Raw genomic sequence first — 15,552 nt, 5'->3', positions numbered from 1 at the left:
GCCTCTTTTAATACTATACTTTTCTATAAGGCGTAATAAATTTACGTAGCCTAGTTCTATTAGATTATAACTTAAATCCTCTATAACTTAATTTTAGAATACTATAGCGCCTTTTTGAATAATATTATAGTTAAAGGTCCTTACTTAAAGTATAATAATAAGGAATTACTTACTTATCCTAGTGTCTACTTATTATAAGCCTTATTTTACTTTTATTATTTATAAATATTAAATATACTTTATATAGCTAGTAACTACTTACTAACTACTATATATATAGCTTATAGTTATTTTAGTTTACTAAGTTCTTAATCTTTATTAACTTAACCTTTATTCTAGTCTTATTAGTTACTACTATACTATATTTAAGTTATTATTCTATAACTTACTTTATTACTTTAGACTATAAGTATAATATTTAAATACTTTATTATTACTAAGCTAGTAGTTAATACTTTATCTAATAAAACTTATTACTAATAAAGTAAGTATTTATTTTACTAATATATTAATATTATTTAAATCTCTACTTTTTAATACTATTAATATATAACTACTAATATTAAATTATATTAATTACTAATAAATAATACGTTTTTAAATAGATTTTACTATATCTTTAAGTCTACTTTAGTATAAGAAGTACTTAGACCTAAAAGAAAAAGTTAACTATTATAATATTATAGATACTATAATTAATACTACTACTAATCCTAATATTATAGATTTAGTTAACTTAATAAAAGAATTAAACAGTTTTATTTCTTTTATATATCTTAGTTTATTAAATAACTTAGAAAATATAAAACGTAAATAATAATAATTATAAGAAAAGTAAAATTCTAATACTTAAGAAGTATTTAACTCTTATAGTATATTATATAATATTATTATAAATAATAAAGATACTATAGTTACTAATACCTTAAAGCTATTATTATATAAGATCTATAATAATAAGATTATTAATAATAATAATAGTACTTTTAAAGACTTTAAAGTAAGTTCTTTTTTATTTTAATCTTTAATTAATTACTATTACTAATTTACTAGGTTATAAAACGCTATTAGTAACACTTTAAAGTATAGTATTTACTTTAGCTATTATATATAAGAAGAAAGTAATATAAATATTATATTAAATTATAATATTAAAGAAGTAAAGAAATATTATATTATTAATGTTCTTTTAAATACTTTTTATAGTAATAAAGTTAAAAGTCTTAGTATTATTAACTAATATATATAATAATATTAATAAGGTTCTATTACTATATTTTTATATATTACTTTACTATAGTATATATTAATATATAAAGGAATTAATAATTTTGTATTTTATTTTTATATTTTCGTATTAAATATAAAATACAATACATGTATTTGTATTTGTATTGTATTATGTAAAGTAAAAAATACAAATACATGTATTTATATTATATTTTATTTATATTGTATTTTTTTAACTCTCTAGATTTTACTTTCTTTTCTTAATTTATATATATATATATATTTATTTAATATTTTAAATCTTAATATATAGTATTATAGAATATAAATAAGTATTAAAGTTATACTTATACTCTTTATAATTAATATTTATTTTATATCTTATATTATTATATTAAATACAAAATACAATACAAAATATAATACAATACAATATAAATACATGTATTCTTTTCTTAATATAATACAATACAAATACATATATTATATTTGTATTATATTGTATTGTATTTATATTGTATTTATATATTATATTATATTTTGTATTTTTCTTTAACTCTCTGCTTACTAGTAACATACTAATAAAATAATAACGTAAATAGAAAACGTAAAGGGTTACCCCTAAATTAAGGATAACGTAGTCTTTAAGTAGATATCTAGCTACTATAAATACTACTAACTACTATAATAGTGCCCCTCTTCCTTACGCCTTTTTACCTATTAGTTATTAATTAGTTACTTTATTACCTAATTACTTTATCTTTAGTGCACTAAGATTATTTATCCTCTTTAATACGCTAGTAATAAGTATATTTACTTTCTTTAATTAATCCCTTACGTATTAATCTATAAGTGCCTTTTACACTTACTTAATTATATACTTATATAGCTTCTAATTACCTTTTAGCTATACTTTACTAGTATAGTAGTAATTTAGGATCTTATAGCCTATTAAGCTATATAAGTTATATCTACTATTACGTTAAATTTAGGCTATAGGCTCCTTTCTTACCTAATCTTTATTATCATTATTAGGCGCTATAGTTACTATAGTAACTAAGCTAAATACTTTACGTAAGGCTTTTACTTAAGGCCGCTTTAGCTCTACTATAATCCTTACCTATATAGTAAAGATTATATTATATTAAAGTAACTTTTTTTTCTTTACTTATATTTAAAAAAGGCGTTTATTTAATTTAACTTATATTAATAATAAGGTATATCTTAGCGCCTTTATTAATAGTAAGATTTACTTACTAAGTAAATCTACTAAATACTACTAGACTTAAATACCTTTAGAGATAGCCTCTTCTTATTTAGTTATTTACTTCTCTAACTCCTTTATATCTATAAACTTATAGTCTATTACTCTCTTTATAACTTTATTATACTTAGTAATAGTAATATCTTTTACCTTATAAAGTAGTATACCTACTCTAGCCTTAAGATTCTTTACCTACTTATATAGTAGCTTACTACTACTATAGTACTTTACTTTAAGCTTTAAATTAATAGTTAAATATATATAGTTAATAAGGTTATTAATATTCTTTTTAGCTTTTTCTTACTTATATAAGTAGTAAATATAAACCTTCTTATTATATTTAAGTTACTTAATACCTATATTAGTAAGATAGGCTAGCTTAGTTACCTAGGCAGCAGAGGCTACTTATAAAGTCTAAGACTAGGTCTAGGCTACTAAGTTACTCTAGGTCTATTAGTTAATTACCTTTTAAGTTATTAAATAGTTAGTAATATTTAGCTCTTTTAGCTATCTGTTAATAATATCCTCTATAGTTTTATAGTCTTTATTATTAGCGTTAGGGTTAATTACAGCCTATAGCTTATATCTATAGGCCTTTTACTTAAGCTTTATAATCTATAGGCGCTAATTAGCTAGGCTGTTAAGAATAACGTACTAAGTAGTTAATTTATTAGTTATTATAAATAATAAGGTGTATATTATATATATACTATATAACGCTTTAAATAATATTAATTAGTAACTTATAGATTAGACTATTAATTATTAAAGTATATAATTAGTAGTAATACCTTATATTAATTAATTACTTTTTTATATATATATCTACTACTATGTTACGTAGCTATTACTAATTAGCCCTTTAGTAAGGGGCAAATGCCTAGATCATTATTTTCCCTTGATTTGAGTGGAGAAATCTATCTAGGAAATGACTGGTGCATTTGCGGCTAATTGCCCCACAAGCGACCGTGCATTTCTGGCCAATTGGCCCACTTTGACAGTTAAAAGTACCTATATCTCTGTCCCTATACAATATCATTATTACTAACGTAGGCTACCGCGTAGGAAGCGTCTAATAGCGTTATCTCCCTTCTTAACAACAAACCCTACGTTATAGATATAATAATCTAATATTTTTATTATCTTAACTATTAACTTCTTAACTTACTAGAACAGTAAGATAGTTATATAGATCTTTTAGGCCTCTTTTTTTACGCTAAGGTATATATAATTATAGAAAAGTATATTATTAGTAGTCTTAAAGACCTTACTATAACTAAATTTAGGACTACTACTAAAATAACATAGGATACTAGTGACTTTCTTAATACTACTAGTAAGGCTTACACCTCTACTTTTAATACTAATTAGGGGTTATAAGACGTTATCCTTAAAGTATTTACTTAATATAGGGATCTGTTAGGCTAGGATAAAGTAAAGTTGCTTATTAAAAGATAAGGTTTACTTACTTATAATCTCCTTATATATTTCTATTAAAAGGGAAAACTCTAGTATTAAGTTTGCTAAGTAATTACAGTATGTTTAACTGATTTCTAGATCTTGTGGGTTAGTTAGAAATAACGACCCTGGCGGGGTGCTAGTAGGCCGCCAGGTTAGCCTGGCACGGTTTGATAGGGATTGAGGGTTTAGAGGGATTGCATTTAATTAATATTAGGTCTATACTACTACTACGTGGCGTTAATTAATTAACTATCTTATGTATACCTATAGTTGTTCCTTTCCTTAACATTCTGGTTCCTATCCTGTACCTATTCTTGTACCTATACTCCTCTATCCAGAGTGCCCTTGTTTAATCTCGCATTTATTACTTAGATAAAGAATTGTCCTACTGCCTAGCTTAACGAGTCGTTTAACCTAAATTAGCTTAACTTATCAGAAGGTACCAAGCTTAAAGACTTGAAACCTGAGGACTGCGATGATCTACATTATGTGCCTAGACGCGCTTCTCTTTTGCACTATTGTCCTTCCTTAATATCCCGCATCCGTCATTGGGTCATCTTCGGAGTTAAGATCTATTAGGTCGCCGACTAGAGCCTCATCGTTAAGATTTATAGGGTCGCCAACCGGAACCCTATAATTTGTGACCTTACGGATCTTTTTATCGTCTGAGGCAGACCGCTGCTAGTCTATCTCGGTTGTCGCTTCAGATTACGCCACTGCGGTTAAATTATAGCAGTATAACTTTGCGTGAGCGCGCGTCTCCTTAACGTTAGGCATATGGCATAATGGCAGCCTGGCTTCCAAGACACTAGTGAATTCTTGACTGCTGTTAAGCTGGCTACTTTGGTATAATACACGAACTATTGCTGCTTTATGTTTGTATTTCCCTTAAGCACAGTTGCCCTAAGTCAGGGTGTATTTAACCACCCTACGCTGCTAAACCCTATCTAGCAGCTTAACTCTAAGAACTGCCCTACAACCACACCCTGCCTTAAGGTTTCTGGTCGCGCTAATAAGGTTTTTAGTCCCTCCTTACGTTACTTCATTTGTGGCCATACTTGACATTTTAGTACCTGGCTACTTCTTGGCTTGTCCTTATTGTATATAACCTAACATTAAGAACCCTGTTAACTACTGCTCTGGTACTTTTTAATCTACTTAGGTATATAAACCTATACTGCTTCCTTATATAACTGTTATAGTAGACTATCTACGTCTGTCTTTACCTCTTAATGTAATGCAAAAAGAGAGAGCGCCCTATAGATTCCTACAATCTCTTGTTTTTAGTAGCTATGTAATAAAATAGAGGAGAATGCCTGCTAAAGTTTTCTAGTTTAAGGGCGTAATGCCTTTACTTTTATTCCCCTGTGAGTGAGTGTGGTCCCCTCTTAACTAGCAGTTTTCCTGCTCTAATACAATTACCTAAGAAACCATAACCGCACTTTTTTTTCTATACAGGTAGCTAATAGGCTCTAAGTAGCCTCTCTACTAAGCTAGCGTTATATGCGTCGCATTACGTCTCTATTCTACCTCTAGGCCCTCTAATAAACAAAGGTAGGCACGCGCCCTCTAACAGCGTAGCGCTCTGTTCTGTTTCTTATAAGAGGGTATACCTACCCCTAAGGTTACGTTTTTATTCCTTAATAGCCCTTAGCTCTACTTATCCTTTTCTCTACTACGTTACTAAAGCTTATAGTTAGAGCTTAAGTTACCTAACTGTCTCCCTTAAATATATTTAAAAGGTATAAAAAATAATTACTAAGAATAGTTAAGCAGACAGAGGTAACTACTACAGCAGTTAGTTATAAGTTACCTAAGGAAATAATAATAATATAATCTATCTTAGCACTATTAAAGGTCTATAGCGCCTAATAATATAATAACTTAACTAATAAGACTAACGTATATAATAAGTAAGCGTGCTAGACAAGCAAGCGCGCTACCTAATTATAGCTACCTTATAAATATAACTAAGAAGTAACTATAAAATAATAAAATTAATTTAAACTACTTAGAATCCTGTTCTTTAGACATTTCTTTATTAAACTAGCACGTTTACGTATTATATCTAGTGTTCCTATAGGTGCTATACTACTATTTACCTGTTTTTATCCTTAATCTATAACTACTACTCTAACGTGTTTCCTCCTTAATCTAGGTTATTACCTCTCTCTATAACTAAATATCCTATATATTAGCTATACTAAGACTCCCTCCTTACTTTAGATAAGTTTTTTTTACCTTTCTATATTAGTTAAGTAGGTTATTCTTTTTATAAAGGGTTTTAACCTTAGCCTTTAATAAAGTATTTTTATATATAATTCCTAACGCTTCTTTAAGAATATACTTAGTAGCTATTAATCTATATATTAAGGAGCTATCTAAATAATTAATAAAGTAATCCTTAATAAGGGTTCCTTAAGAAGATATCTTTATTATATTATATAGTGTCTAAGAAGTCTAAGCTAGTAGTGTTATTAAAAGGGATCCTAGAGGTGTTAAAGTGTGTAACTTAATATCTAGCTTTAATAGTACACTTTTTAGACTTAGAGGGATAAGCCTTACCCCTCTAAAGCCTCCTTAAATATTTACTTTTATAAAAGCTTACTTAAAGGCGTTATAAAATACTAAAAAAAAGTTATTTTTTATAATATAGGTATTACTTTATTATATCTTATCCTTAATTTCTTAACTATATACTAGCTTTAAAGGCCTAAAACACTTAATATCTAAAAGCTAAAGTAAATAAGATAAATAAGGTAGTATATAAAAGGTAATAATATTATTTTCCTTATAATATAGCTTAAAGTCTATAAAATAGTAACTTTTATACTTATTAATAATAAAAAAGTAATATTTCTTTTTTATATATAACTTTAAATATTAATTAAAATACTAAAGCTAATCTAGGCCTTTTTTATTTATTATTTATTTATTTTTAGATATTATAATAACCTAGTTAGGTAAAAAATTAGATTTTATATACTAAGTAAAAAGAAGATTTTTACCTCTAATAATAATATATAGTAGGACGCTATAACTAAATAAACTAATAGCCTAAATAACTATAACTTATTCTTAATTTCTAGGCTATACTATTTTTATATTTAAACGTCTTTTAGAGCTTATAATAACTATTTTAGATATAATCTAGCCTATTATAAAGCTAGTCTTATTAAAGTTATAGATATTAGACTTTATAATACTATATTTTATAATTATATTTACTATAAGGTAAAACTATATATTTATTACGTCTAGATCTTTATATTAAGCCTTCTTATAGTTATACTTATAAAAAAAACGTATTTAGAGCTCTAGTGTTTATTTAATAAAGTTTAAGGCCTAGCGCTTACTAACTAGAGGTATATTATAGTTAGTAAGTAGTTAATTAGCTATTTCTTTAACACTACTAAGGTAGAGAAGAAATAATTAGGAATTTAGATTAAGAATAAACTTAACTAGCTTTCTCTCTTTAAGTTTTATTAAATTCTATAAGTTAGGTATAATATTACGTTATAATAGTATACCCTTTAATTAACACGTTACTAAATTATAACTAACGTTATATATCTTTACTATAGCTTAAATACTAAGTTTTAGATCTTTTTTATACGCTTAGACAGCTAGCTGTACCTAGGCTTTATTACAAGTTAATTTCATTATTGTTAGTAGAGGAATAAAAGGGAAAGGTCAGATAGTTAGATAGTTGTGGTTTAGTGGCGCGCTCGCTTGTCTAGCGCGCTTGCTTATTATGTACGTTATAGTAAAAGACCTTTATTAGACTATTAATACTTCTTAAAAAAGAACTAAATAAAACAGCTAAGTCTATTAAAATAACATACTATTAAATAACTTAAGGCCTTAAGTAAGACGTTATAAGAGAACTAACGCACCCTCTATATAGAGAATACCTACTAATATAACTTATAAGCTTATTAGGCTTAGTAGGCTAAAGGGCCCTAGTAGGTTATACTAAGCTATATATAGGTTCTTTAACTATATAGGGAGGCTTTATTACTGTATAGGAGATAGAATAACGTAGTAATACTATAGACCTAGGTCCTTACTTAAGCGCTACTTTAGTTACTTATAATTAATTTAAATATTACTTATGCTTCTAAGGATTAATATATTAATAAGTCTAAAAGGAGCTACGCTACTAGATAATAAGAAAGCTTTATTTATAAGCAGCTAATAGAGAGATATAGTAGAATAAAGCAGCTAATACCTACTTAAGGGAAGGATACTAACAAGGCATTATCAGCCAGGAGCAAGGCATTAGCTAAAAAGGGCTATAAGCAAAGGGGCAAGTATGTCTTTAGTGTTACGTTGCTGATGTAAACATTCCACAGCACCGACATCTTTAACTGGCTTGGTTCCAGTTCCAAAAAGAGCAATTATCCCTGCAGCAGCCAACAGGAACTAACAGGAACCAACAGCGCGGCGTTTGTGCCACCTTCAGCCTCGAATTCGGTCACTGCGTAGAAAGACTTTTAGTACAGGAATGATCACAGCCAAGCGGGAGGAAAATAATTTGGACAGAAATAGCTTGTTGAGCAGACGAGGATGTTTATGTGTGGAAATGCTGGCCCCCTAGGAAACAGGAAGTGGGAACACCAGGATTTACAGGGTGGTAGGGGTAACTAAAAGCTCCCAGCCATGTTACCCCCCATAGCTGACATTATAAGAGGGGAATATTCACCAACAGAGAAGTTTTGTAGTAGGGGGGTGCGTATCAGTTACCTGACAGGGAGCTTTTACTTCGGCCGGATACCATCGTATAACTCCCTACCCCTCTATTTGAACCACCCCCGCATTTGAACCACCATCACCACCACCACCACCACTATTACCACCCATTGCATCCCCATCACCGCCCACCCATATGCAACTTACGGCCTCGCTGGATATATCCGTTTGCATTAGCGAAGTGGGGTGCAACGGATTAACACCCGGAGCGCGTCGGCTGTCGGCCAAACCTCGCTATCCGGACATAGCTGCTGATTAAGCGGCTGAAACCGAGTAGAATAGAATCAATCAAAAGGCAGTACCGCCTGTACTTCTAAGATCTGGTAGGGCTTGTTGTTGCCTGTAACCTGTTAGGTCGTAACACTTTAAGATTTGTATGGTTTCCTATTGGCAACTTTACTTGAATTTAAAGCCTCTTGCACAAATTGTGACAGTATCCAGGTAACTGCAAAGGGTTGTATCGAGTAATCATAGACGCCAAGCATGTGGCGTAACAGCTGGCGTAGTCGCGACGCTCTAAATGAGAGGTAGCCGATTCATCAGCCGAAGGAACAGCAGCACCAATAGTAGCGCTGATAAAGGCGAAAGTGATAAATAATTTAGGATTCATCGTGTCGATTGGCAGGGGATAGTTTAAAGAATAGTTAAGAAAGTTGATACTGGTAAAGTGCAAGTTACCTCGAATGACATACGTTGTGAGTGTAAAGTCGAATACAGAGAGAAATGGAGAAGAAGATCGAGTATATAAAGGAAAAATAGTATATATAGAAGAAGGGAGAGGTTAGGTGTTTTTTAATAGTCTTATATCTTATATAGATTATTTTTAGTATATAAGAAAATCAATTTACGGTACTACCGATTTCATTTCCTATAAAATTAAACAAACAAACACACGTTTATATTATACTTAGTAATATATTACTATATTTCCTGTTTTAAAATTTACTATCTGAACTTTTACTATATGTATATAAGTAACTTTAGCCTAATTAATACTACTGTACTTTTAGATTGGCTCGGGAATGCCGGCTGTAATGTTTTTCTTACTCTCTCTCTATTAATTTAATCAAAGATATACTATAAACTCTAACAGTATAAAAAAAGCGTAGAGCTTCACACTAGAGTTAAGTATATAAAGACAGACCGAGCACCACCATGGACCTAGATAATTTAAACCAGAAACCTATCGCCATACCATCCTGCCTACAATTTTCTTACCTTAGGGTCATATTATCATTCTATTTATGCCCATCATGAGACTCTACACTATTTCTACTATGGCTTTGCTCTTTGTGACATCAATTGCCGATGATTGCATGTAAGTCTGCCTATTACATTGAAATTACTATGAATGCTTACCCCCACACTAGTTGCACTAAGGCAGGAACTGAACGCGCTTGTAAAGCGGCTAAGGGCAACATGAAAGGCGAATACTGTAGCACGAGCGACGCCTCTGCATTCCTTACTTCAGTAAGTTCAGCAATAGTCACTATATGGTTTTGTAAAATACTGAGAGCCTCCTTTAGTGTAGCGGAGCCTGCTATAGCTAAACGCTAGCATAGCGTTGGCTATAGCTTCTCCAAGAACGCATTCACAAGGCCACCAAAATGCGTCAGATCCAGAAGGTAGAAGCCATTATTTAGGAAAGGGGTAGAAGCCACGAAGGTTAGAGTTAAAATGTATCATAGTGGTACGCCGTGAAATCCGCAAATAGGGAGACTTTTAATCACTGGGTTTTATTATACAAAGAGATTTGTGAGGTGAGGAAGAAGGGCAGTAAAATAATAAGAGCGTTTCTAACGTGTTCCTGTTGAAGCGCGTAATTGGCAGCGATACCCTGTATTGATTGATTGCTCTGTTGTGTGTGTATCTACCACTATGTTACGCGGCCATCGCCGATCGGCCCTTTGGTAAGGGGCAAATGCACGGATCATTATTTTCCCTTGATTTGGGTGGAGAAATTCATCCGGGAAATGACTGGTGCATTTGCGGCCAATTGCCCCACTAGCGACCGTGCATTTCTGGCCAATTGGCCCACTTTGACAGTTGCCGCAACAAGCAGCAGACCAGCTAATATACAAAGGTAAGCTATAGCTAAGTAAGCTAAGCTAGCAATATAATCTTCTCGTGTTTTCAGCCTCGTCAGCTTTGACGTGAAAGGTTTGATGTGAAAGGAGCGTACAATGGCGTGTGTAAGGAAAGACTGGTCTAAAGAAAGCGCAAAGCATCCCGGAGGACTTGCTCCGGTGGGTATCGGCTTTTTGCTCTAACCGCACGGCAACAATCTTGTTAAATAGTAGGGATTATAATAGTTGCTTGATTGATTCTGTTATGTGTTATGTATCTATAGTAAAATCCTGTAGGAACAGGGAAATCCCCTTATTCCTTAGTTAGGAAATCCTAGGCTAATCCTGGCTATATTATTAGTGGACTTACCCTAAAAGTGGGGCTAATTTACTGCCTATTCCCTAACAATTTACTATAAGGTAACTATATATTTACTAGTTAATTTATATATAATTCTGCTATATTTAATACACCCCCTTAGCGCTAGTAGTATAATTAATTACTATAGAGCTTATACTAAATATTATTTATATATAGCCTATTTATTTATTAATTATCTTCTAATATCTTATATATTTTCTTCCTCTATTTAGTAGTAAAGCTTTACTTTATTATTAGCTAATTCTTACTATTAATTTACTTTAAGACATATATATTAGTTACTTATATTTAATTAAGTTATAAATATAGTAAATTATAGCGCACTAAGCGCCTTTATTAATCTATTAGCTATTAATTTAGTAGACTTTTTATATTTAATAGTAATTTAATCTACTACTACTTCTTGTTATAGCTAGTAGTTATAAATATCTATATACTATAGCCTTATCTATAGTTAGATAAGCTCTTTAGTAATAAGCCTAATAGTCTAAGTATTATTATAGCTAATATAAATAGTTAGTAGCTATTTAGTAGTTACCTACTTATTAAGTAATAATTTAGTTCTTAGTTATATTAATAGTTAAATACCTAATGTAGTAATTAATCTACTAGTAAAAAGCGCCTTTTTTATAGTAAATAATAGTACTAGTAATTTAGCCTTAGTAGTTAATATTATTACTATATTTTACTTATTAGCTTACTAAGAGATAAGCCCTCTAAATAGCTTTAGTATATATACTTATAAGCTGTAATAGTTTAGTAAGTTATTAGTAAATAAGGTGTCTAAAGTAACCTTTAATATATTATTTTTACTACCTAGCGTTACTTTATATTTAAGGTAAAAGTACTATATTTAATAAAAATACCTAAGTACTTAATTTACTACTTTTTAGTAATCTAGATTTAGATTATAGTTAAAGTAAGTAAGCTAGCTAGCTATAAAGGTAATATCTAGCTAAGTTATTACTACTATATAAAGGATTATTTTTACCTTTTTTTAATATTAGTTAACCTTTTATAATAAGGCTATATATTTACTAAGTAGTAGCTTAGCTATTACTATAAGTAATAATTTATTATATTTATATTTATTATTTATTAGTAGTAGTTTTATTATTTTATTATAGTATACTACTTATAAGAGCTAGAGATAGTAGTTACTTTAGTTATAAATTACTTTAAGGCTAAAGAACTATTATAATAGGCTTCTACCTTTAAGGTAGTATTATTACTAAAAAGCTACTATCTTATTACTTACTAATACTTTATTTATATAGTAATAGGCTAATATATAGTTATTAATATAAAAAAAGAATATAATATAATCCTTTTTCTAATAGTAATTCTTACTAAGCACCTAGTAAAAGCCTTATATAGTAAGTCCTTTTTTAAGGTGCTTTTACTATAGTAGTAGTAATTACTAAAGCCTATATAGTGCTTTTAGTAGCTAGAGGATCTAGCTAGAGATTTAGTAGCCTAAAGGTATCTTTATAAATACTACCTTATTAATAGTAGTATAAATAAGTATATTTACTATATTATATTAAAGTAATTCTAAATTAAAGTAAGTAGCTATTACTATAAGTATTTTAAATAATATACTTATTAATATAGCTATATAAGTATCTTATAGATCTTTTACTTATTAGTTACTATAGACTATAAGTCTTACTTTAAATTTAGTTAATTAACTATATTTATTAAGCTTATAAGTATATACCTAATAGTAGCTAAGGATTTAATACCTTTTAGCTTCTACTTATAGTACTATTACTTAAGATTTTAATATTTTATACCTATATAGATATGCTTTTTTAGTGTCTTTAAATTACTTTTTATATAAGTAGCTTCTTAACTATCTATAAATTAGTAAAAGGTATAGTAACTTCTAATATATACTTATTAGCCTATAAAGTCTAGTAACTTCTTTATTATATACTAGTAATTTACTAGTAACGTCTTTATAATTATTATACTTATTAAGCGTTATATAGTTAATTAAGTAGCCTTAAGGACACTTTAGCTAAAGGTAGTAATCTTTACTTATTAGTTAACTTTATAATATACTAGACTATATTATTACCTATAAGCTACCTTATATATAGTCTATAATCTTTTACTATAAAGTAAGCCTTATAAGGAAAGTAGCCTTAAATAAAGTCCTTAGTGTAATCTAACTACCTATATATATAGTAAGATAATACCTTTTTATAACGCCTTTAAATAAGGTTACTACTAGCTAGAGATTACCTAATAGGCTAGCTATAGTTACTTAGGAATTTAACACCTTTTTACGCTTAGTAACGTCTTATAAATTAATTATATAAAGATAAGATAAGGTATAAAGGATTACTATCTTTATTACTTTAGAACTATTAGTTCCTAGTAAGTTACTAGCTTATAAGCTATTAGCTATTAATAAATTAAGTAAGTTACTAGCTTATAGGCTATAGGCTATTAATAAATTAATTAATAGGCTATTAGCTATTAGATTAATTAATTTAAAGCTATTAGTTCTTATTTTACTACCTCTTATATTAAAATCTATAAAGGCTATAAAAAAGGCGCTTAGTAGTAATAGTAGTAAAGTAAGAAGAAGTATAAATTTTACCTACTTATATAGATATTCTAGTACGTTACTAAATTATAAAGCGCTTAGTAAAGTAATATTAGTATGTTTTATTACTTTATTTATTTCTTTATTAGCTTCTTTATATAATAAGGATTAATTACTAGCTACTATAAGCTTATTAATTTATTATTAAATTACTAAAAGGTTAGCTTTATAGAGCTTATTAAGTAATCTATTTATTAATTTATTAATGATTTATTTCTTATTAAATATTATATTATATATAGTAAAGACTTTATTTTATACTAGATATTAGACGTAATATAAATTACTAGATATATATCTAATAAGGAATTTAATCTATATATAGGCAGTAAGCTTTTACTAGTAGTTTTATAATAGTTATATATTTACTATTAATTTATACGCTTAGTAGCTATAGGCTTATAGATATAAAAGATCTAGCTTTACTATTAGTAAAGGCTTAGTGTGCTTATTAAGTATAAAATATAAGTAAAATAATTAATATAGGGATTTCTACTTCTAAGCTACTAATAGTGTTTAATTATAAAGGTATATAGCTATAGTTATAATTTTAGGCTATAGGACTTTAGGTAATTTTATATTAATCTATATATATTACGCCTTAAGTTTAATAATTATAGTAATTTACTTAGTGCTACTATTTTAAGCCTAAGTATTTACTACTAATAGCTTAATAAAGGTTTTATAATTAAAAAGTATATTTATAAGTTACTTAAGGCGTAGGATTTCTTAGTTAGCTTTTATAACTTTTAGCGTAATTAAATATTTAGTTTTTAGTATTATAAAGAAGCCTCTTATTATTAAGTTAATAGTATCTTAGTAGTAGCTATATAAGTAGAAATCCTATATAAGGCCTATTACTTAATCTAAGATTATTATTACTAAGTAGTATCTTATATAGCCTTATTTAAGATTATAAAAGTCTAGTGCTAGGTAATTACCTAGCACTATATTTATAATAAATTTATAAGGCTAGTAGTAAATCTACTGCCTTATTTTACTAAGACTATATAAATTATAGTCTTATATTATTATAGCGTTAGCTTAGGTTAGACGTACTTTATATATAGTATTTATAATCCTTTATAAAGCCTTAGCACCTAGGTAGCTAAGACGCTTATACTATATTATTACATTACTATAAAGTAGTTATTACTATATTAACGTTATATATTTATTTTTTACTTATAGGGTTAGTAGTAAATTATTAGTAAAGTGTATAGTAAAAGCGCTTTTACTTTCTTAGCTATAGCTATATTACTTATAATATTTAAGTACTAATTAGTTAGCTTATTTCTTAATATAGCTTATAAGGCTATAATCTATATATCTTAAGTAATTATTACTTAGGCTTATATCTTATTATATACCTTACTAGTATAGCCTTATAAAGAAAATAAGTAATATAGTAAATATACTATAATATATTACGTTATATATATAAAGCTTTATTAGTAAGCTATTAGCGCCTTTTAAAGTAATCTCTATAGTACTATATTTTTAACTATAACTTAAGTAGTACTAGCCTAAATATAGTTACTAATTAGGGCTACTACTAATATAATAAACTATAATATATAGTTAAATATATAGTTAGTAGTACTAAAATTAAGTAAGGCTAAATTACTTAGCTTATTACCTTATAAAGTAGTATAAAAAGCTACCTTTATATAGTATTTACTATATAGTTAATATAACTTAGCCTTAATTCTTTATACTTATTTAGTAAGGTTAAGATTACTTATAATATACTTATTAACTTATTACTAACGTTATATAT

At 28.1% G+C, this 15,552-nt stretch overlaps 1 protein-coding gene across 1 annotated transcript; it reads left to right on the top strand.

Moving 5' to 3' along the window:
- Positions 1 to 9,960: 9,960 nt before the first annotated feature.
- GLRG_08389 (uncharacterized protein) lies at positions 9,961 to 10,350 on the top strand (the record flags this gene model as incomplete). The annotated part of the gene is made up of 3 exons (XM_008099074.1): positions 9,961 to 10,025; positions 10,078 to 10,177; positions 10,282 to 10,350. 3 exons carry the CDS (start codon positions 9,961 to 9,963, stop codon positions 10,348 to 10,350), a joined length of 234 nt encoding a protein of 77 aa, XP_008097265.1.
- Between the last annotated feature and the right edge of the window lie 5,202 nt (positions 10,351 to 15,552).

This window comes from Colletotrichum graminicola (assembly GCF_000149035.1).
Source record: "Colletotrichum graminicola M1.001 genomic scaffold supercont1.38, whole genome shotgun sequence".
Classification (NCBI taxonomy): domain Eukaryota; kingdom Fungi; phylum Ascomycota; class Sordariomycetes; order Glomerellales; family Glomerellaceae; genus Colletotrichum; species Colletotrichum graminicola.
This window is presented reverse-complemented; position numbering and strand designations above follow the sequence as displayed.